At 41.5% G+C, this 23,407-nt stretch overlaps 1 protein-coding gene across 2 annotated transcripts; it reads left to right on the top strand.

The window, feature by feature from the left end:
• Positions 1–5,180: 5,180 nt before the first annotated feature.
• slc7a4 (solute carrier family 7 member 4) lies at positions 5,181–22,670 on the top strand. 2 transcript variants are annotated; one of them, XM_060930659.1, is made up of 6 exons: positions 5,181–5,246; positions 11,836–12,920; positions 13,285–13,631; positions 14,264–14,596; positions 20,862–20,970; positions 21,691–22,670. In XM_060930659.1, exons 2-6 carry the CDS (start codon positions 11,951–11,953, stop codon positions 21,918–21,920), a joined length of 1,989 nt encoding a protein of 662 aa, XP_060786642.1. In that variant the 5' UTR covers positions 5,181–5,246; positions 11,836–11,950; the 3' UTR covers positions 21,921–22,670. The 2 variants fall into 2 exon arrangements, with proteins under 2 accessions (XP_060786642.1, XP_060786641.1); XM_060930658.1 differs by having other exon boundaries at positions 5,183–5,292.
• Positions 22,671–23,407: the final 737 nt, after the last annotated feature.

The raw sequence follows: 23,407 nt of genomic DNA, 5'->3' as shown, positions 1-23,407 counted from the left end.
AGTGTATGCTATGCCTTATTCTTTGTACATATTCCATAATTACCCCAAAGGAGGTGTGGGAGCTCTGTACATTTCTGCAACTAGAGTCTGATACAATACAAAATGAACACTAGCTGTGGGATTTGTACAATAAGTGAAAAATGGCGCTCCCTGCCTTTGAGGTCAAAATAGCAGTGCAGTTCCTCACATCCTCGTATCATCCACAAGATGGTACTGTAATGCCATGAAAGTCATGTACATTTTATGAAATACATGCATGTATTGTCACATTATTGTTTTGTCACATTAAATTGTTTTTTCAAAAAAATCCCTTGTATGTTGTTTTCTTACTTTTTAAAGATCCCCTGGCTGCAGTCACAGCTGTGACATGATATCTGGAAATGCTTTCTGATCGCTCTTTGGAATTGATATAAGTAACAAATACTAACAAATACCTTATAAAAATGGGACATATATCATCTATTACCATTTTAATAAAGACAAATAAATGTAAACTAGTTATAAAGTATTTAATGGGAATTGTTTTTGTAAAAACAGCACAAGTTCAAACACATGTATAAAGGTTGTGCAATCAATACATGTGCCTATATCCTCAATAATATCATACAATTGTGCACATAAAATGTCCAAGAGCAATGTGCATGTGACAAGCCAACAAACCAAAAGCTGTCAGGCTAAAATGCACAGGCATACTCTAAACATAACATGAGTTCAATGAACACATAGCTTGAACTATAATATATCCAGAGAGTTCACCTGTATTGGCTGTATTTTTTTTTTTTAAAGAAGTAAAATCAGCTGAGGGGTGTTAATGTCACAGGGCAAACACCAGAAGCCTAGGCATTATCCATTACCAAGATGTTGCGGTCTAAAACAGCATTGAATTCTGACCTAAAATCTGGTAGGTTATTGTAACTATCTGACAGGCTCCAGCACATATCCACATGTGCAATCACTATAGAGTACTTCAAATGCCTAGAAGTATTTGAATCTACGTAAATCACATCACCAACCGACTTCCTGTACCCCGGTTGTCACAACTCTGAATTCCATGGCTCTGGTCTCAGCCATTCATGTCTACCGGCCGCGAGTGAGTGTCACTTCCGTATGGAAGCCCACCTTCTACAGATTTCTGACTTTTTTTTTTCTTGAAAATTTCGACTTTTTTTCTCGAATATTTTGACTTTTTTTCTCGAAAGTTCTGACTTTTTTTTCTCGAAAATTTAGACTTTTTTCTCGAAACATTTGACTTTTTTTCCTCGAAAATTTTGACTTTAATCTCAAAAATTCTGAGTTTTTTTCTCAGAAGTTTCCAAATAAAATATAAAACCCTGGCCCTATTGCTCTGCCTTACAAATGGCTTCGCCAAAATTAAATCAGCAATGCTTGGCATCTTTCTTTCTTTCGCAGCTTTCTTGCTAGCTGACTAGCCCCCTCAAGTTCAAGTTCAGTCACTCAAATAAACGAAATTTCTGGAACTAAGATAGCAAACTTGACAACACTATATTTACACTTTATTTACAATGAAAATATATACAAACTAAAAAAGCTGGTAGAAACCGTATGTAATGAATGAAATCGAAATGTAAGCTGATCTCTTACAATACACCACAGCACTTGCGAATCCGCATGGGACTGAACTGAAATTCACCGCTGCCTGTCTATATTTGAAACGAGCTGTCAATCAAAGAAAATATCCGGCCGCTTTCACCAATCACCAGTCTCCTCGCGGAAAGCTTTGCCATGTCCCTCCCACTGTGAGGCTGGGAGTCCATGGGCGGGCGTTTTCGCAGTATTTGTCCAATAACCTTCTTGCATTTTGAGATTGAAAAGCGCAGAGCTCCCAAATGCCATTGAAGTGCACTGAGGCTGGGCTGCATCGCGCTGTCACGAGGGGAAAAACTCACGCACACATTAGGCGAACTGAGGAAAGTTATAACGGGATGATTTCGCACTGGAGTTGGGTTGAGCACATATATTTCTATGATTCTGGATTTGAAATAGCAATGTTATAAGGTCGGCTATAACATAAGCCTAGCGCAATTCTTCCTGCACGATGTTAGTCATTTTTAGAGGAGGCTGAGCCTCCCTCGTTGTCTTAGAGCAATCGCCCGTGCACTAGACGCACCGTAATACTTCGCATCGTCCTTGCATAGGCGCAGTCTTTAAATAGCCCAAACATAGTTCATTGATTAAAGACAGGTGTTCTTTGTTAACAGCGCGTGTGCGCAGGAGGTGCGCCTTCAGGTGCACGAGCCAAGGTGCGCAGGACTGACAGTTCTATGCAAGCGCAACACGAGCGCACTAGAAAGCATGGCCAAGCTGCCAATGTAGCTGCAGTCTTTTTAGTTGCGAATTACGAGTATTTCCTCTTGTGTTAATAATTCGCCATGTCAAAACATGCGAAACTTTCCTCCTTCTTTCGACGTGAAGAGAGGTAAGCAATTTATTATATATTTTTCTCCATCAAAGTTGCATTTTGGAGCGGCACGGTGGTGTAGTGGCTAGCGCTGTCGCCTCACAGGAAGAAGGTCTGGGTTCGAGCCCTGTGGAATCTATTAAAACACATACATATTCAAAAGGTTGACAAACTGCATGTCATTTGCTACCATCATGTTAAAATAAACATGCTATTTGAACTGGATTGTTATTTGTTTTATTGTGGGATAAAAAGAAAATTGAACTCAAATTTTGAAGTTTTTACTTGGATGAAAGATTAGTGGCCTTAAAGTTGAATTTTTATCATGTAAAACTGAAAAAATTAAGTTTGTGTGAATATGAAGGCTAAGTTATCTGAGACAAAAAGTATAAGTTGGCACAGCTTTCTTCAAAACTTAATCTTAGTTGTCACATAAACTCAAAAATCCTGTGCAGTAAGTTGCCTTGAATTTTTAAGTTGGCTTAACTTTTTTTTTTTACAGTGTATGTGTCAGCCCTGTGATGACCTGGTGCAGGGGCGATTCTAGCATCTGATCTTTGGGGGTGCTTAGCCCCCAGAGCTGACAGAGGCGCCTGGCTTGAACGACAGTGTTTCCACGTTTATTCCGCATTTAGGCCCTGTCCACACTAGACTAGACTTAACTAGACAAGAAGACTAGACTAGACAAGACTAGACTTATGCAATGTTTTAACAGAAGCTGACCCAATAAACTATGATATCTACACATTTACAACCACTGACACAAATATTTACGTTATATTTTTAACTAAACAAGACCTACTACTGCATTTGTAATGTTGGAGCTATTCATTTTGAACAGTGGTAATTGTTAATTAATGTGTTATTGTGTATTGTGTAATAATAGTGTGTATTATTATGATTTTACATTAGTTTACATTAGTTTATATTTTTTGTTGATAAGCATGATAAGAATGATAAGCAAACGTAAACGCTATGTTACATTAAATAAAATTGACTAACACATGGTGGTCTAGCACCGTAGCACTTGTACAGCTCTGCACAAAAGTATCTCGATATGGATGATAAATGTCGTTTTTATCATTCTGTTCATAGACCAGGGAACATCAATATTGCATTATGCATATTATTGTGTTGTGTTTAACAATTGTAACTCCAGTCCGTACCTTCACATCTCGCTATGCCAGTAATACTCAGGTGCTACTTCGAGTTCCTCATCGGCGTGGAATCCAGTTAAAAAAAACACCATGTCGTAGCAAGCACTCGCGCGGACAGGCAACCCAATCAGAGGGGACGCAAGGAGGAGAGGGATTTTACTGGTCATAGAACTATCACGTAACAGGTGAATTCAAGAACACACACACGCCCGCGCACACACTCATTGCGCAGTGCACGAGGGCACTTATTTCTGAAAATTACGTCCAAAAGCAGTGTTTTTGAGGGTGCTGAGCTAGGGGGTGCTGAACTCTTTTTTGGGGGTGCTTGAGCACCCCCAAAAAGAGGCTAAACACGCCCCTGACCTGGTGACTTGTTCAGGGTGTACCCCACCTTTCGCCCGTAGTCAGCTGGGATAGGCTCCAGCTTGCCTGCGACCCTGTAGAAGGATAAAGCGGCTAGAGATAATGAGATGAGATGAGATGAGATGAGATGAGATGAGATGAGATGAGATGAGATGAGTTGAAGGTAAAACAACTGCAGCTAATTTGATGGAGCTGAATTAATAGTAGCCTTATCTATATTTTACAGGTGCTATGCTTAAGTTTCTAACAAGCAGCACAGAGTCCAGCCTGTCAGCCAGTGGAGGGACAGAACCAGATAGGACAGGCACAGATGAGTCATATGCAGCTGCCTCAGCCAGTACAAGCAGCAGCACAGGTCCAGTACAGCCACCGTTGTCAAGTACAGACACAGGGGAAGAACAGGCAGCCTCGGCCACTATTCACACAACCACGTGTGCACAGCAAGCATCAGAAGCTAGCTCAGACCCTAAAGCAACAGTCTCTGCTCCACCAAATGATCCAGCAGACTGGCCCCCAGTCTTAACGGACTGTATGCGGACTGAGTTAGTGCGCAGAGGTCCATTCAAGCCAGGAGTAGATTTTTCTTACCCCAAAGACAAGTCCAGAAGAGGACCTACCATCAGCTAATATGACTGCCTTTGAGCTGCTTTCTTTCCTTTGTGAGAAAAATCTGGAGGAACTCTGTCCTAACCTTCGGATAGCCCTGAGAATTGCTGTCACTCTGCCTGTGACAGTTGCCTCAGCTGAGAGGAGCTTCAGCAAGTTAAAAATGATCAAAAACTATCTGAGATCTTCCATGTCCCAGGAACGTCTGAGTGGTTTGGCCATCATGAGCATCAACCATGATGTGGGGAAGCAAATATCATATGATGACATCATTGATGATTTTGCATCCAGAAAGGGACATTTTTAATGGTGAGTAATTTGTTACACATTTAGTTCGATTTGATTTGGTCTGTATTTATTTGGAGTTAGACCAACAGGTGGCGACACTAGTGCAATAGGGGGGGATGAGTGGAAGCACTGGGTGTCAGGTGCGACTGTTGAACATTTTGGGGTTCAGTTAAGAGGGCCCCTTAGCAGAATTTTGCCTAGGGCCCCATGGAGGTCTGAACCGGCTCTGCTTATTCGAGTTTGGTCGCATCCCTGCTGTCTGGCTGCTTGAACTGAAAGGGAAATAAAGGCGGCTGGCCCTTTATGAGCCGCACAGCGACTCGGTTCTTCCGCCGCTGCATCCGATCAGAGGAACATAGATCCTGAAGACTGTCTTCACACATCCGCACTGAACATCAGCCCTGTTTCTGCAGGTAATCAAACATCCGCCGCGTCCTCTCTGTGTTTCATCTCCAGCAGGTGAGTGTTGCAGTTTCTCACCTGGCTTTTATCTTTCTGTTCGTGACAGCAGCTGCTGCAGACTCACACACACCGGAGCGAGGTGATGATGATGCAGCGCTGGGAATATTACAGGCCGGAATATTCTCTCCATTCTAAATGCTCCTGTAGGACATCATGCGTTAGTTTGTGTCGAATTCATTCACTCTGAATTATTTAATAATCGCTTTACAAAGCCGGTAGAGACAAAACTGCATCATCATGCGATTTCTGGGAGGTTTTATTATTGTTATTTAAAAAAAAAAATTATTAATCCTTGTGTGACGTCAGAAACACTATTACGTAATTAAAGGAGCATCTTCTGGACGCACGAGCTGCACTGCGCGCTTGTGTTCTCAGCAGAACCCGTAGCTCGTGCACAGAACCGAGCCTGTCCGCCATTGTGTCCCCAGCCCAGCCCAGCCCAGCCCAAACCGTCCCGCGTCATCATTTCCATTCAGCCGCTTCTCTTACAAATGTTCCATCAGAGGCAGAGTACTCCTCAACATTACCACCACAATGATAAACAAACAAACAAACAAACAAACAAACAATCTGTATCATAAAATAATAAACTGCTACTTTTTTTTATCCCAGTGCCCAAGAAAGAACTAAAAAATGGCCTTGAAATACTGTATCCCTACGCCTTACCTTTGCTTAGAAATGCTAATGAGTATGAATATTCATGATATGCTAATATTAAAAAAAAAAACACCTGTCATCCTGGAATCACGAAAAGTCCAGACCAAGTTGCAGTGAAAATAGCTTTTTTCTTTTTCCCGCAGTCCAGTTTCCATCAAATTGTGCACTCTGATTGGTTCACAAATGGTCTGGAATCCTACGATCCAGACCCCGGTTATGGACCTTTGGCGACTCGCTCGTTCACAACAACAAACATGGTAGCAATTTTTTGTCAATGTTTATTTTCGCATTTCTCAGTATAATATCATTAATTTTACAGCATGGATAGCGATAACGACAGTGTTCACAGCGAAATCATCTGGTTTTGTGTCGCCCAGATCAGTTTTTTTAGTTTTGGAAAATTCCAAGCTGACGTAGCTTGTAGCAGGTTTGTTCCCTTTCGGGCGCTCTCATTTTCTGTTACAATTTGGTAAAGAAAAAAAATAAATATATTATTTACCGGGCGGCACGGTGGTGTAGTGGTTAGCGCTGTCGCCTCACAGCAAGAAGGTCTGGGTTCGAGCCCTGTGGCCGGCGAGGGCCTTTCTGTGCGGAGTTTGCATGTTCTCCCCGTGTCCGCGTGGGTTTCCTCCGGGTGCTCCGGTTTCCCCCACAGTCCAAAGACATGCAGGTTAGGTTAACTGGTGACTCTAAATTGAGCGTAGGTGTGAATGTGAGTGTGAATGGGTGTCTGTGTCTATGTGTCAGCCCTGTGATGTCCTGGCGACTTGTCCAGGGTGTACCCCGCCTTTCACCCGTAGTCAGCTGGGATAGGATCCAGCTTGCCTGCGACCCTGTAGAACAGGATCAAGCGGCTACAGATAATGAGATGAGATATTATTTACCAGCTTAAGGTCCGTCCGTATCATGAAATGCCATGACCTCGGCCTTGAAAATACTGACCTCGGCCTAGAGGCCTCAGTCAGTATTTTCAAGACCTTGGTCACTGTATTTCATGACATGGACCTCCCAGCTGGTAAATAAAATATAATTTTTTTTAAATTTATTTTTATTTTTTAAAAGTGTATTAAAATTTAAGGTAAAAGCGTGATGTTTCAGTTCCGCTGGAACACCATTATCAAGCGAGTGTTCGTAAACTAAGTCATTGTCAAAACATAAAAATACAGGGTGTCCCAAAAAAATTTACTCACATTTTCCGAACAGATGGATTGGGCGAAGCGGTAGTGCTGAATTCCCTGCGTGTTCCCCAGACCTCACTCCAATGGACTTCTTTTTATGGGGATATCTTAAAGATAAGGTTTATGGCTCAAAACCAGCAACAGTCAATGAGATGAAAGAGGAAGTTGAAAGACAGTGTCTCGCAGTTCCAAATGAAATGATTCATAATGCTGTTGAATCCATTGGTCCGCGATATTTGCTGTGTTTGGAACGCGGTGGTCGTCAGTTTGAACATTTGTAAACATGCATTTATCCATTTAACCATTAATCTTGTTTCTAAGGCAATAAACAATGCATTTATTGTAATTTAAAGAGTGAGTAAATTTTTTGGGGACACCGTGTAGATTAGCATAATGCTAAACAAAAAGTTTGGCCTGTGAGTAAGGAGTCTGATTGGACGTTGAGAGTTGGTCTTCTTTCTCTTATGTAGAGCATTTTATACAACAAGCAGTCAAATTTACTCGGACACTTTCTGAAGACAACAATTGACTGTTTACGAACGCTCGCTTGATAATGGTGTCCGAGCAACACCGAAACTTTGTGCTGTTTTCTGTAATTTTTAGTACATTTTATTTTCCTAAATCTTCACTTAAATATAAAATAGCAGTATCAGCTTCTTATATGCAAAACTTTTTTTTAGCTATTCGTTTAACTATTTTTCTTAAAAAAATATAGAACACAATGTGTCTCAGAGCTATTTAATTGAAACTACAGCTTTGTCAGGTATGCTATTAGGTAGCATGTTTAATCAATCACTTTTTTTTTTCTCAACTGCGATGTGGTACTGTTGCTACACTTTAAATAAAAAACTTTGTAATTAAGTAAGGAATAAAACTGTTGTGCAGTTATAGGAAAATAACCAACAACAGTGTTGTGTGATGAAGCAGAGATACTGTTATTACCCTGGAGTTGGCTGTTTTATATAACAGCACATCCTCCAGTGTTTTATTCCCCTTTTACCAAAGGAGTTTGACTTATTAAAAACATATGTATTAATTAAAGATGTACAGTATATACTTTTTAGCGCTTTATAGTTACATTTAATGTTTTTGAGCATCCAGGAAACAAGTTAGTTCCTGTTCTTACTTAAGTTACAGCAGCTATAAACAGTCATTTCATCACCATCCGCTTCTCTCTCTCTCTCTCTCTCTCTCTCTCTCTCTCTCGATGTCATGTTAACAAGAAATTGCAAAGCATAATTATCTCTGTTCTGAATATTTTCCTTTATAGGAAGCTTACTGTTAGAAAGCCCTGACACCAAAGACTCCTTTTAAAAATGTTTTATACACCGATTGGCTATAACATTAAACCACTGCCAGGTGAAGAAGTGATTATCTGTATATTATTATATACATTGATTATCTCATTACAGTGGCACCTGTCAAGCAGTGGGATATATTAGGCAGTAAGAAAGAGAACAGTTAGTTCTTGAAGTTGATGTGTTGGAAGCAGGAAAAATTGGCGAGTGTAAGGATCTGACTAAAACAGAAAGGTATCAGCATTAACTTTTTCAGCAGTTTGTGCTACAGTTACTCTTTTGTGGGATTGGATATAGCCCATATGGGCTAGCCTTCATGTCCCATGCGAATCAATCATCCTTCGACACCCATAACCCTGTCACCGGTTGTCCTTTGGATCCTTGGACCACTTTTGTTCGGTACTAACCACTGCATACCGGGAACACCCTACAAGATGTGCCATTTTGGAGATGCTCAGACCCAGTCATCTCACCATCACAGTTTGTTAAAGTTGCTCAGATCCTTACGCTTCCCAATTTTTCCTGCTTCCAACACATCAACTTCAAGAACTGGGTGTTCTCTTTCTTGCTGCCTAATACTGTATATCCCACCGCTTGACAGGTGCCACTGTAATGAGATCATCAATGATATTCACTTCTTCACCTGTCAGTGGTTTAATGTTGTAGCACAGGGGTGGGCAATTATTTTTTCCATGGGGCCACATGAGAAACAGAAAATTTTGTGAAGGGCTGGACCAAAAGGCTGAACTAAATTCTGCATAATATTAATTGTATTTCTTTATATAAAGCAGTAAATAACATTGTTTTTACAAGCTGCTAAGACTGGTAAGAGTATGGAAGAAACGAGGTCGCCTTACAAAAAATGTCATTTATTCAATCAAATTTCCCAAAACAATGGTTAACAAAATGTGAACGTTTCTACCATTTTTTTTTTCAGTCACATTCACCCCAAAACACAATAAAGACATCACAATATCGTCTTTCTACTCCAAATATCAAGCAAGATACATCATATTATAATAATGATGCCCACATTTGCAGTCTAATCACAGTGAGAGAAATCTAGTTTGTTCAGTGAGAGAAATCTCGTCTCTGTTGGTCTTTAACGAGTGCATCAAAGTCAGGCTGAATGTCTGAGGTGGAGATGCGAAGCACAGCTGACAGATGATTATCAGTCCATTCGGTATAGGTACAAGGGCGCAGATAGCACGGGGGACGGGGGGGACATGTCCCCCCCCAGATTTATAGTGACCCCCATCTGTCCCCCCCACCCACCGTCCCTACGTAAGGCGCCACACATAGGTAGAAAAAGTGAGGATTAATGTTCCGTTAGTTAGACTAACTTACACTGCAGCACAAAGTTGAAATGGCAGCAGCAGCAGCCTTGTCAGTGATCAATCCACATTTTCCCCTTCTTGAATCGGTGTAGGCTGGAGCAGATCCTTGCAGAGTTGGGAAAGCAAGGTGTTCATTTTCCACGTAATTCTCGGTTAATAACAATGCACAGCTCATCCATTTGATAGCAGCGGTGTTTCTGCTGCGGTGCGTTCAGTTGTACTCGTAAGTTGGAAGTTTGAAGTCGGAAAAGCATTGAAATCCAGCGTCTCCCAGCATAAACGTTGGGGTTTTCGTTTCATTTCATTAACTGGCCATTTTTTTTCGAATTCCATGTTCCATGATGTCCCAGTTTTTAAACTGGGAAGCGCTCAGTTCTGAGGTTATGTTGCTCGGAGCTCCAAGTTCCGACTTCCAATGTAAATGTAACGCACCATCTCGACCCCGGGGTCCTAAGGGGAGCTGGGGACTTTGCCTGTCGCGGTAACCATAGTGATCATAAACAACTGTCTAATGACCGAGCTGGTGATCTTTCTGCCACATTAAGCCAGAGAAGAGGGGAAAAAAAATCACAGCGTTTGTTTCAAGAACCAAAAGATGTAAATATCCTATGCCTGTTGCCTGTTGCCTTTCCCAGATGTGACAAATACTTGTTTTGTAATGTTGAATAGCTAGTCTGATAATAATAAGAAGGAATTTGGACTTACCTGAAGTAGGCTAAATGTAAAATAACAGCATTCTAGGCTGTAGGTGAATATCTTTTAATGTTGTTATTTTTATGTACAATGTTATTTTAGTAAGCAGCAACTGTTAACTGAAATTATGAGATTCAAGATGTTAACATTGTCCTCCTGGCCTGCAGGCAATCCCTGGTGGGGTCAACCATGAAAAAACAAAAAACAATTAGCTACAGCGTTTTTTCAAAAACCGAGCAATGTTGACCAGGTAGGCCTTTGTCTACCAATGTTCATTCAGTTAGAAAACTCACAATTCAAATGTATATTGAAGCTTCAGTACACACACACACACACACACACACATTTTATGCATTTACACAAAATGGAATCATTTGCTGACAGCTCAGTCCCCCCCAGTTCAAAAATCCTATCTGCGCCCCTGTGTAGGTATCAGATCTACAGATCGGCTCGGGCTCCGGCGCCTGCTGGTGACGTCACACTATGTGATTGGTTGGACCGTTTGAAGGATGACATACAAGTTTGTGGTTGGTCTGGACAAATTACGGAAGTAGTTATCACAGGATTAGGTTTCGTGGGATTTCATGTCATGTTCATGTCGCGCGCATTGCGTTTTTGTTGAACACAACTTCAAAATAAAAGCAATGCACATTCAGTCCATGCATGAGGTAAAATTAGAAAATACGTTTATTTTGTCATTTCTAATTAACCTTACACGGGCCGGTCAGAATGAACCAAAGGGCTGGATGCGGCCCGTGGGCCGTAAAATGCCCAGGTGTGTTGTAGCTGATGGGTGTAAATGACTCCTTACAGAAAACGTCACCATATCAACGATTACACACGTTTATTTGTCAAAGCTGTTTATCATTAACTTTAGATTATGTAGAGAGTCTGTCGTACAAGTCACTGTGAATGAGCTGCTACTGTAGAAATGATAATGCATTAGAACAAGTGTTTTATGTCAAATTAATCATCAGCACTGTGGTATAAACTTATCAACAGAGTCGTGCTGTTTCATTCTCTTAATTTATACCACGTTGTTCTTTGTGTGTTAATTAGAAACAAGGCAAGTGACAACTAAACACATTCGTGCCTTGGACAGAGGCATGCAATTACCACAAATAAGTAGTAAAGTTCCACTGAAGTCATGGTCGGTTCCAGATAAAAAACATCCGCAATCTGCACAAAACTGTCAACGTGAGGTGTAGAATGATCGTCCCATGTGACACTCCACTTATAGCATGTTTAAATCAAATGGTCTTGAATTTCTCACATTTAAATTTTTTTTTTTTTTTTTTTAAACATACCTGTAGTGGACTGGTTCTGAAAAGCAAGCAATCATGTTATAATGAATCTCTCTCTCGCTCTCATTCTCAGGTCATCTTTGGAACTTGTTCAGTTCTGGCAGAAATGGATTAGCCGAGAGCGAGACTTCTTTTCCTTCCACACTCTTTTCGTCTCTTTATTTATTTCTGTCCCTCACTACCTCACGATGGTGTCGTGCTCTCCAGCTGTGCGTTTTTGCCAGAAGCTGAAAAGGCTGAAGACGTTCGAGGAGGACATGATGGCCACGTCTCTAAGGCGCTGCCTCTCCACACTGGACCTGGCGCTGCTCGGAGTGGGTGCCATGATTGGGTCAGGTCTCTATGTCCTCACTGGAACCGTTGCCAAGGATTTGGCGGGACCAGCCGTTGTGCTGTCGTTCCTGGTGGCGGGTGTGGCCTCACTCATGGCAGCTCTATGCTATGCTGAATTTGGCGCACGTGTCCCCAAGACAGGCTCCGCCTACATGTTCACATACGTCTCCGTTGGTGAGATCTGGGCCTTTTTAATTGGATGGAATGTCATTCTGGAGTATATGATTGGCGGTGCGGCGGTGGCTCGTGCCTGGAGCGGCTACCTGGACTCCATCTTTGACCACCGCATCCGGAATTTCACGGAAAGTCATGTAATGCGCTGGAACGCACCTTTCCTCGCCAGGTATCCAGACTTCCTCGCAGCAGGAATACTGCTGGTTGCATCTTTCTTCATTTCATTTGGTGTACGTGTCTCGTCCTGGCTAAATCACATCTTCTCGATGGTCAGCATGATGGTCATCGCTTTCATCCTGGTCTTTGGTTTCGCACTGGCCGATCCGGCCAATTGGAGCGCTCGCAAAGGTGGTTTTGCCCCCTATGGCTTCTCGGGCGTCATGGCAGGAACGGCCACTTGCTTTTACGCGTTCGTAGGCTTTGATGTGATTGCTGCATCTAGCGAAGAGGCACGTGATCCCCAGAGGGCTGTTCCCATAGCAACAGCAATCTCGCTTGCTCTGGCATCCACAGCCTACATCCTGGTCTCGATGGTTCTGACGTTGATGGTCCCATGGAACACACTCGACCCAAACTCAGCGCTCTCTGATGCTTTCTTCAGGCGCGGGTACAGCTGGGCTGGCCTTCTTGTGGCTGTGGGCTCCATCTGCGGTGTGTATGACAGTGTGTGTGTTTATGCTTGGCTCCATCCATCACTCCATATGCTGGAGGAAATGTTTTCTAACAAAATTGAAGGGCTTATTCTTGAAGTGATGAGCTTTATTTATTATTTGCTATTTAACATACTAAACATGTTTGGCTCAAGATTTAACTCAACTCTGTAACTCATTGTTCAGGTGAAGATAATGATCTGAAATCCTTTCTCCCCCCCAAAAGGCACCTTTAGATGCACAACAAAACACGGATACCATTATGTTAGATCATGGTCTATCTTAGTGTTGGTTATTGGTTTATATTTAATGTTATTTATATATTGTTTACATGATTTTTTTTTTTTTTTATCATTTCTCTCCAGCCATGAACACAGTGCTGCTCAGCAACCTCTTCTCTCTGCCTCGTATTGTATACGCCATGGCTGAGGATGGTCTCTTCTTCTCTGTCTTCTCACGTGTTAATCCTGTGACCAAAGTGCCCGTCATTGCCATCTTAGTCTTTGGCAGCCTCATGGCTTTCCTAGCGCTCATCTTCGACCTGGAGGCTCTTGTCCAGTTCCTCTCCATCGGCACACTGTTAGCGTATACCTTCGTAGCTGCGAGTGTCATCGTTTTGCGCTTCCAGCCTGAAAAAAATGGCAGTGCAAAGAAAGATGTACCAGTGCCCTCGCCAGGTCAACAGAGCAACTCTGAGACCGTGCTCAAGGAGGTATGATCATGAATCTATCGCAGATCATGTTTACACGATATTTTTTTATTCTTTTTGGGGGCATAACTTATTTCAGGGCCAGAATAATGTAACCAGAAGTCTGAAACAAAGAAATAAGATCTGTTGCATAAAATATTACAAATTTGTCTCATCTCATTATCTGTAGCCGCTTTATCCTGTTCTACAGGGTCACAGGCAAGCTGGAGCCTATCCCAGCTGACTACGGGCGAAAGGCGGGGTACACCCTGGACAAGTCGCCAGGTCATCACAGGGCTGACACATAGACACAGACAACCATTCACACTCACATTCACACCTACGCTCAATTTAGAGTCACCAGTTAACCTAACCTGCATGTCTTTGGACTGTGGGGGAAACCGGAGCACCCGGAGGAAACCCACGCGGACAGAACATGCAAACTCCACACAGAAAGGACCTCGCCGACCACGGGGCTCGAACCCGGACCTTCTTGCTGTGAGGCGACAGCGCTAACCACTACGCCACCATGCCGCCATTACAAATTTGTATTTTAGAAAAACTTTTATTATAAAAATGGAAACACTTGATTTTAAATCAAGGTGACGCTGACCTGAAATTATTGTGACCTATAAAATTTTGTTTTTTAAAAACAGGACAGCAGTGAGCTGAAGGAGTACGAGTCGTTTTCAGATAAACTGCGCTTGGTGGAGAGGCAGAAGTTACCAGGAGCGCTTCGTGCCCGTTGGGAGCCGTACCTGGGTACCATATTGGGAGACTGGGCGCCGGGTGAGGTGGTGGCGTTCAGTGTGTTGGCGCTGATGGTGAGCGCCGTGTCACTCTGCGCAGTGGCTGTTTTTGGAAAAAGCTACCTGAACCTGCCTATGTGGAGCTTTGTGCTGTTGCTTGTCATCTTCAGCCTGGCGTTCCTCCTCAGCCTCATCGTCATCTCTGTCCATGAGCAGCAGAAGAACACCAAGACCTTCCAGGTGAGAAACTGTATGACGTCATTATAAGCTAAAAGCCTCAGGCTGTCCTCAGTTTCCATCATGAGTTAGAATTCCAGCAATGCCATGAATATTGGTGGATGGGAGTCCAAGAGTTTTATCACTGTCTTGCTTTCTCATGGCTTCCTTCTTTTCTCCTGTTGGTTAAAGTGATGCTACACAACCCTGGGATAATGTGATAACAGCATAACTAGGATCATATTGAAATTATTGTTCAGTTGTTAAGTCTGATGTCAATCGGCATTTCTGGGGCCAAATGCGCCGTCTCCATTGTTGCCAATGTACAGAATTTGTCGCTAGTTTTGGTAGGTTTTTTTAAACCCCTTTAGCATACATGTCAACCTTTGGTCAATCAAACCTGTATAACCAACCTCCAAAATCCGTATTTCCCTTATAAAATCCTTATAAGATGCAAATTTAAAATAATTTACCTAAAATTTGAATGATAATTAACAATGATATATCCCAGTTACTTTTTATTCAATATTAATAACAATAAACCTTCAGAATGAATACAAAGCTCCAATGTTTGACAAAAACAGTGTTATCAGCGTAGTTACGAAGGAAATACTTCGTTGTTTGGAGACAGGTTTCACCGAGCGGCTATTATGTGCGAGACTTCATATTAGCCACAAAGTCAGGAAAATCTGTTCGTAAAATTACGTTATAATGACCAAATACAATGAAAAGTATTTTTCCAGTCTCACCTGTGAAAGGTAATCCCATGTGATCTCGTTTGGACGGTAAACCTGTTGGTGCAGTTAAACGCAGCACATGAATGAGGCATCTTTATTCTTGGCTACTGTCTAGACGCTATAGCAGAGACGGTTGAAGAATCTCCACTTTGCCACATCCAATATGGCGGCGAGGATGACGTATGATTCTACGCAGAAGGCGGCGTCTATGTTTATATGTCTATGACTTCACGGTTGGCGGGATTCTCACAGTGCGGTGTGCGCATGATCAAAAGTGGAACGAAGTCTCGCTACCACAAGATAACGCGCGATTTCATAAGACTCTTTACTGTCTGTCTGTTGTGTACAGTACGTTTGTAAATGTTATACGTTCTTTTATCATCGTGGGAATTGATTATAGCTCTAAATAAATATTGAAGTTTTTTTTAAAGAATCCTTATAACTTTATTTATACGCCCGTATACTACGTTTATTGAATCAAATCCGTATAAAATACGGACATTCCGTATAGGTTGACATGTATGCTTTAGTGACTTTAATTTTTAAAAAAAGGCCTAATAACATCTAGCAACTTTTTCAGCACACAGTAGTGACTGTCTTGAACTTGATGCGGCTTTCCAGCTCACATCATAGTCATTGTTATGAGTTTAGAAAGCAGGGTTGCTTGGCTCACAGTATAATGCCTGACTTGCTCTTGTGACCAGTCACACTGATGACCATGGTCCCCGCCCACGACCAGTCACACTGATGACCATGGTCCCCGCCCACGACCAGTCACACTGATGACCATGGTCCCCGACCATGGTCCCCGCCCACGACCAGTCACACTGATGACCATGTATAGACCTGGGCAGTGTCTTTTTAAAAATATGATTTTAGCACAATACCTTGACAGTGATGATTATGAGATGGCAATGAGAAGCATTTGTCGATGTGAGCAGCCATATTGTTTTGATGTTGCATGCAGAGTGTGGGTTTGAGGAAACCTTCCCAACTTTCTGATTAGGAGTTCAGAGTTATGAGATTTAGTTAAATTCAGAGCATTACTGAGTAAAACATGACAGTGGCGCCATCTTTTTTTGAAACGCAGTGCATTTTGTCTTCTTGCAAATGTGATGGCTGTTTTGCAGAGGTTCTTCGAGTACAATTTGAAATTAAAAATGACTCCTACATTCAGTGCAAACTTTGTTTTTCACAGATTGAGTGTGACGAGAGTCCATTGTCCATTCTTTGCAGTTCAGTCTTAATCACAAAAAAAATTGCCCTTTTTTTTTTTTTTTTAAGTTGTGAATCCCTCTAAGGCAGCGTTTCTCAACCTTTTTTCAATCACGGCACCCTTCAGAAGTGTGCAAATTCTCAAGGCACCCCCATATAAAACATATGCAGTCACGCTGACCGTACGCTGACCCCGGCAGTGACGTTGTAACATGGGAAAGGGGGCCGTGAGACAAAGTTTGATGATGCATGAGGCGGTGATGATCTGCATGAGTGTAACTATCGTTTTTTGGAATTTTAATTAATTTTATTTATTTCAATGTTAGAATATATAATTTTTGACGGCACCCCTAACGAAGCCTGACGGCACCCCGGTTGAGAAAGGCTGCTCTAAGGCATTGAGAAGTTGTTTTTATTTGAAAGCATGTGTTTATATCTAAAGATTATCCTATAGAGTTTGAATAAGAGTGGACACAGAATTGTGCCTTGAGGGACACCACATGACACTGATGTCTGAGGCCTGATGAAGTGCAAGTCTAGTGTTAAATAGTCTTCACAGCTCTTGTTCATTAAAATCTAATCTCGGATTTAGGATTAAACTAGAAAAGCCAAACCAGTGCTCCAGTCAGTCAAATCAAACATTATGGTTTAAAAGTGGTGGTTTACAGTACATGCTATTAAAAACTCGGTCTCAGAAGTTTCTATTTAAAAAAAAAAAAGGGAAGTGGCAAACCCGGATGCCTGAGTCACAGTGATGAAGCAGAGCTGTTTATCTCCTCCATCAGGAAGAGGATGCTTCACCCACAGTAACAAAGAGCAGCATTATAGCAGAAATAAACATCTCTAATGAAGGTCAATATGGAGTCTGTTTCTCTGAAGTAACTTCAAATAGTCTGCTGATTAGAAAGAAAGAAAAAGCATTTCAGGAAACTGATATCACACTCACACAATATTCATTACTTTTTTCCCAAAATTATTCTGATGCAGTATTTTTACGTATTTTTACACTGCGATCAGACTCAAGTACAACAGTGTGACAGACGAATGTTCATTTTCTGAGAAAATGTGCGATGCGGAGCCATGATTTCAGTGACGATGATAAAATATCAGTACAGATTTTCTTTTTCATAGAGATTTTCTTAATTCTAGCCAGATTAGGTATGACGTGGAAAATCCAGAAGGCTGGTTTGTGTGATTCCTCAGGCCAATCATTTGGCACATGTGCTTTCAAAGACTATTTGGTTCCACAGTTCCAGCTTTAATTCCTACATGCAGTTAGTTCCCATATACTGTTTGTCGCACACAATTTATCGTTCTTTCCTGTCATATATGACTTTTTGCTAATGTTTATAAGAGATTACAAAGGGGGAAAAATAGAAGTGCATACCTCCACCAAGCCACATCTTCAGGTTTGCATCAAAATCTAATCAATTGTTCCTTGGCTCGTGGCTCACCTTTCCTCCAAATTTCATCCAAATCCGTTCACTACTTTTTTGAGTTACGCTGGGAACAAACAGTGGTGAAACATAACCTCCTCCAACAAAGCTGGCAGAGGTAATAAAGCTGAGAAATAAGTTGCGGAGATTGTTCATAAATGTAGTGAGTGTACATAGATAGAAGCGTGAGCTTGCCTTCCTTTGAACAGTGCCAGGCCACGAACAATAATAGTAGCGGTCGATACATGTTCACAAGAGACAAACCTGTTGTAAATCTTTCTGGATGATCATCAAAATACTGCAGTTTTATCAGAAGTAAGATGACTGAAGAGTCAGGAAACCAAAAAAGATTGTGTGCATTTTCTTGTGAGACTAAACAAAAATTGGGCACAGAAGGCTTTTCTACTCTGTGTGTGTGTGTGTGTGTGTGTGTGTGTGTGTGTGTGTGTGTGTGTGTGTGTGCAGGAAAACCATACAGATAGCGTCCAAGGCTAAGATAGGAGAGAAATATGAGGAAGGGCAGAACATCATGACCCGAAGAATAGACACGTGTAAATCATGAGTGAGCAAAAACAGTTACAGAAATCACATTAAATTATATTGATTTTGAAATGAATAAATTGGTGTATCCATAAATAAATAATCCTGGAAAAAGAAATCACACAAACTATGTAGAAGCGACACGGGCAATTTGCTAGCGTGAATGTAGGTTTACTGTCCTTGTCGTTTAATGATTGACACAAACTCCTTTAGATTGATCTGGTGTCATGTTAGCATGATGATAAACTGACAGTATCATCATATCTTAGTACTACTATAGTTTTATTGTTTAATGTATTGAGTAATTGTTAAAGGCCCGGTCCCACAAAACTGATAACTACAACTAATAAATAAATCAGTCCCCTGCAGTTTATGTGGTCAGTGCTCACACCAGACTGATAACGATCCCTATAGCCCAGGCCTGGGTTTATCTGTATCGGTGAGATTGCTTCTGGAGCAATTTTTTTTTTTTTCTCCCAGGCCTGGACCTGATCCAATAAAACATCTGACCAATCAGGTAATTGTTTGTGTGACATTACCTGAGCACGTGCTGTTTTTTCCTTGGGCATCTTTGTACATCCTTGCTGCATCATGAAGTCACAGAATACAGATTCACGAAAAATAAAAAATATAATACAAAGCACGGATCTTTACACAGATATGTGATATTCCTTGAAATATCAGTAGTACATTAATAAAGTAAACATATAAATGCAGGTAAAATAACTATATAACTTCAGCAGGCCAAACATTTAATTGTTTTAGACTTCTTAATTTTTTATCTGTGATGCATCATCTGTATGACATCTGTAATATACTGAAACGTCCGTGACCAATCTGTAAATTATTAGCATCCGGGATGCATCCGTATTAAAATCCGTAACCACTCTGTATTTTGTATCCTTTTTTTATTATATTTCCGTAGTCCGTGACCTAGCCGTATTATATCAGCCACGGAGTGTGTGCATGGGTTGTTTTGAAGTCCAAGCTGTACAGTATGACCCGGAATAATAATGTGCTACTATTTGGGGGGTAAAAACTTCCATGACTATTCCTAAGTTGCATGTATTTATTTCCCTGAGTGTCAGGACCAACCGATATTCTAGTGGGGATTATAGTTGTGGTGTTTCTGCTCCAGACTGGAACTAAATTCAGGCAGAGGGACAATCAGAGTTGGAGTTAAAGGTATAGTTAGAGTTACCCCCCCCCCCCCCCCCCCCCCCCCCCGCCCCGCCCAAAGGAAGTTTAGCGGGAGATATAGAAACGGGTTCCGTCTGTCCGGTCATGTTTTCGTTTCCAGGCCATATCTTTAAAACTACTGAAGATATCTTCATGAAACTTTGTATACATATCAAGCAACATGTGAACTGCTGCCTTTTGCTATTTTGGATTTTTGGAAAAAAAAGTATTTTTCAAATTTTTACATACTTAGATTTTGACTTAGTTTCTAAGAGCTATGTTGGTTTCCGGAGCATATATCCAAAACTATTCATGATACGGATTTGAAACTTGGTATACGTGTTAACAAGGTGATGTAGATGTGCCTTTTCATACTAAGAAATTTGAGAAATTCTAATTTTTCATGTTTCCATGGAAACAATTTCAGACTCAGTCTCTCAGGTTAGTCTTGGGGTCGGCTTTGTTTCCGGAGCAGAACTTGAAAACTATGATTGGTTTGGTCTTGAAAGTTGGTATCTGTGTTGATTAAGTAACGTGTATGTGCCTTTTGATACTAAGAAATGTGAGAAATGTTAACTTTTAGCTCCCCTGGACCAAAGATCCGGTGGGTTTATGCCATGGGCTGCTGAGGTCAGTGTAAAGGGGTCGGGTTGGTTTCCTGCAGCAGAACTTGAAAAATGTGACAAATAATACCTTGAAACTTGGGCTATAGTTGGTCTATAGGTTGGGGGATATAGATGCCTCTGTCTTCTTGTTATTGGTGTTGTGGGACCAGGCCCTAAATCTCTCGTTTAAATCATAGATATTCAGACATTTTTATTGATCTAATGTGGCCTCACAGTTGTATTGGGGATTTAAGAGTAAAATATGAGAGAAATAAAATGCCTGCATCATGTGAAATAAGGCTCCGGTTTGCCCGCGACCCTGTAGGACAGGATAAGCGGCTACAGATAATGGATGGATGATGTGAAATATTTTCATACATCTCTTACCTTTAGGATGTAAAATGATAAACACTCTGTTGTCTCTACTGTATATTTTGGGTGCATATTATTTTGTTGATGTTATGTTTGATGAAACATTAAAGCAGTTCCTGGAAGCTGACTCATCGCTTTCTGTGTATGTTTCATTTAGCAAATGGTATTTGGTGTGTGTGTGTGTGTGTGTGTGTGTGAGATACAGGTTCCCCTGGTGCCATTTGTACCTGGAGCCAGCATCCTGCTGAATGTGTTTCTCATGATGAAGCTCAGTCCACTCACCTGGCTCCGATTCATCATTTGGGTAGCTGCAGGTACATGAACACACACAGTAATGTATCTAGACTCCTTCCTTCCCCTTTCGTTCAGCTGAGTGTTATTCCAGGGCTCCACCTGCTCCACAAACAGTAAAAACACACAAAATATACAAAGGTTCTACATAATCGACAAGTAAATAAACACAGTCTTGTTCAAACAGTGTAAGAAACCTGAAGACTGCTCATATATACACCCCTTACCGTACATACACTAAGCTCAGGGTGCCGAATAATCACAATACTCACTGATTACTGAGTGTTTATTTCATTATAATTAATGTGTAAATGTAGCATGAGTGTTTGGGTTGTGTTCCGGGGTAAAACGTTCTCCAGAGCCTCAGGATCATGTAAGTTTGAGTCTTGGTGATGTCATAGCCACCTGGAATCTAAAGATGAAAAGCACACTGGATGTGTTGTGTTTTCTAACCTGTTTTTCAGTCCACACCAGATGATGTGTCGGAGATAGACACGTCAGACTCGCGCTCATGTATCATGCATCGCTGAAGTGAAATATAAACTCTAAAGCAAATCACACAATCCATTATTTTCGATTGCCCATGTTTGTTTTAGCCTCACCACCTTTTTTTAAACAGTTTTGAAAATGAAATGGATCTTTATGCCTCCTGATATCTACAGTAACATCAACTCATTCCTTCATGAGCAAATAAAGATCTTCAAGTATCAGAACTTCACACTGTCTCTCCCTGTCTGTATCAGGGCTGTTGGTGTATTTCGGTTATGGTATCTGGCACAGTAAAGAAGGTCTGAAGGAGCCGCAGTGCGTTTCTGCTCGCTACGTGGTTCTGCCCAGCGGGAGTCTGGTGGAAACCGTCCAAAACGTCCAGCCTGAGGGACACACAAACACTCCCACACCCACCACAAACACTCCCACACCCACCACAAACACTCCCACGCCGGCCGTCGATGACCCACAAGCCAACAGATGATCTGTATCTGTGTGGGAATGTGTATTAAACAGGCTAATTGTGTGTGTGTGTGTGTGTGTGTGAGGGTGTGTATTTTTATGCTTCTCCTTTACTGCCAGTCTGTTCTGCCTTTCTGGGGTTCTAGATTTGGGATTATTGGTGCTTTTCAAGGAAGCTCTGAGACCATATGGGAAGTATAGTATGTCTGTGTGTTTGTGTAGCTGTGACTCGTTGACTTTTGTTGAATCACTTCCTGTGATGATGATTTACTACTGAGTTTAGCCAAATAAACAGCAGGACTCAAAATTCTGAATCATTACCAAGAATTGTTTTTCAGTAACTGTAATCCATCGCCCCATGCAGTGTGTTAAACCAATTCGGTCACTATGGCAAGAAAACGACTAGCTAACATGATTTCTTCAAGTAGGACATTTTCTTTGTCATTCCTTGTTCAGTCTTGCCTTTAAATTTTCAATCCGATCTCACCAGTGGGTTTCTCACACTCGATATGAACACGTTTACTCGTAACTCATTTCCAGGAATGTTACCACGTTTTTGTGTAATGTTAGCGAGGAGACAGAATAATGCTTCAAAACATAATTGTTGATGATTTACTACCATTTTATATCCAGATTACGCTGTTAAAGCAACGGTGCCCCATAAAAGGCGGAAGACTTGGTGTGCGTCTATGGTAGCTGATGTGCTGCAGTGGCCGAGCTGCTTTACTGGAAGAGTCAGTGCACCTTTACCGTTTAGCACAGGGGTGTCCAAACTGATCCATAAAGGGCCGTGTGGCTGCAGGTTTTCATTCCAGCCATGCAGCAACACACCTGATTTGGCTTATTCAATCAACTGACACACCCACCCTTTAATCAAGGGTGGGTGTGGCTGCAAGTATTTGACTGTGTGAAGACAGTTCAGTTGATTGAATGAGCCAAGTCAGGTGTGCTGCTGCATGGCTGGAATGAAAACCTGCAGCCACACGGCCCTTTATGGATCAGTTTGGACACCCCTGGTTTAGCAGAGGTGGAAAAACCCGGGTGTAGAAAGTAAAAACCCTGCCACATTTTTGCTCCAGCCAATTCAATGAACCAGCTGATCCTAATTACCACATCCCCTTAGCCAGGTTGATGAGCTAATTGGTGAAATCACCTGTGTTGAGAGCACAGGCAGAAGGAAAACCTAAGCAGGACTTTTACTTTGTCAATCCAGTTTTTCCACCTCTGCCGTTTAGCCATCATTTTCAGCTTTTGCCTTTTATGGAGATTTGTGGGTGTGGCTGAATGTAAATCAGCTATGCCGTGAACGTGCTTGGTAATTTGCGGCGGATTGTAATATACCAATATACGTTTGTGTGGAGAAAAATCAGTAAAACATTTTTGATCTGGTAAGACTTTTTGGTTAGACTTGGCCATGAAAAAATTTCCCATTTTACCTTTTAGTAAAAAAAAAAAAAAAATTCTTAAATTATTGAAAATACTGAAGCTGCACCTTTATTCAGACAAATG

Source organism: Neoarius graeffei, chromosome 10, assembly GCF_027579695.1.
Source record: "Neoarius graeffei isolate fNeoGra1 chromosome 10, fNeoGra1.pri, whole genome shotgun sequence".
NCBI lineage: Eukaryota > Metazoa > Chordata > Actinopteri > Siluriformes > Ariidae > Neoarius > Neoarius graeffei.
This window is presented reverse-complemented; position numbering and strand designations above follow the sequence as displayed.

Coding starts and splice junctions, on each gene's coding strand:
- slc7a4 (XM_060930659.1), top strand. CDS start 11,951: ATGGTGTCGTGCTCTCCAGCTGTGCGTTTTTGCCAGAAGCTGAAAAGG. Junction 12,921..13,284: donor GGCTGTGGGCTCCATCTGCG/GTGTGTATGACA, acceptor ATTTCTCTCCAG/CCATGAACACAGTGCTGCTC. Junction 13,632..14,263: donor CTGAGACCGTGCTCAAGGAG/GTATGATCATGA, acceptor TTTTAAAAACAG/GACAGCAGTGAGCTGAAGGA.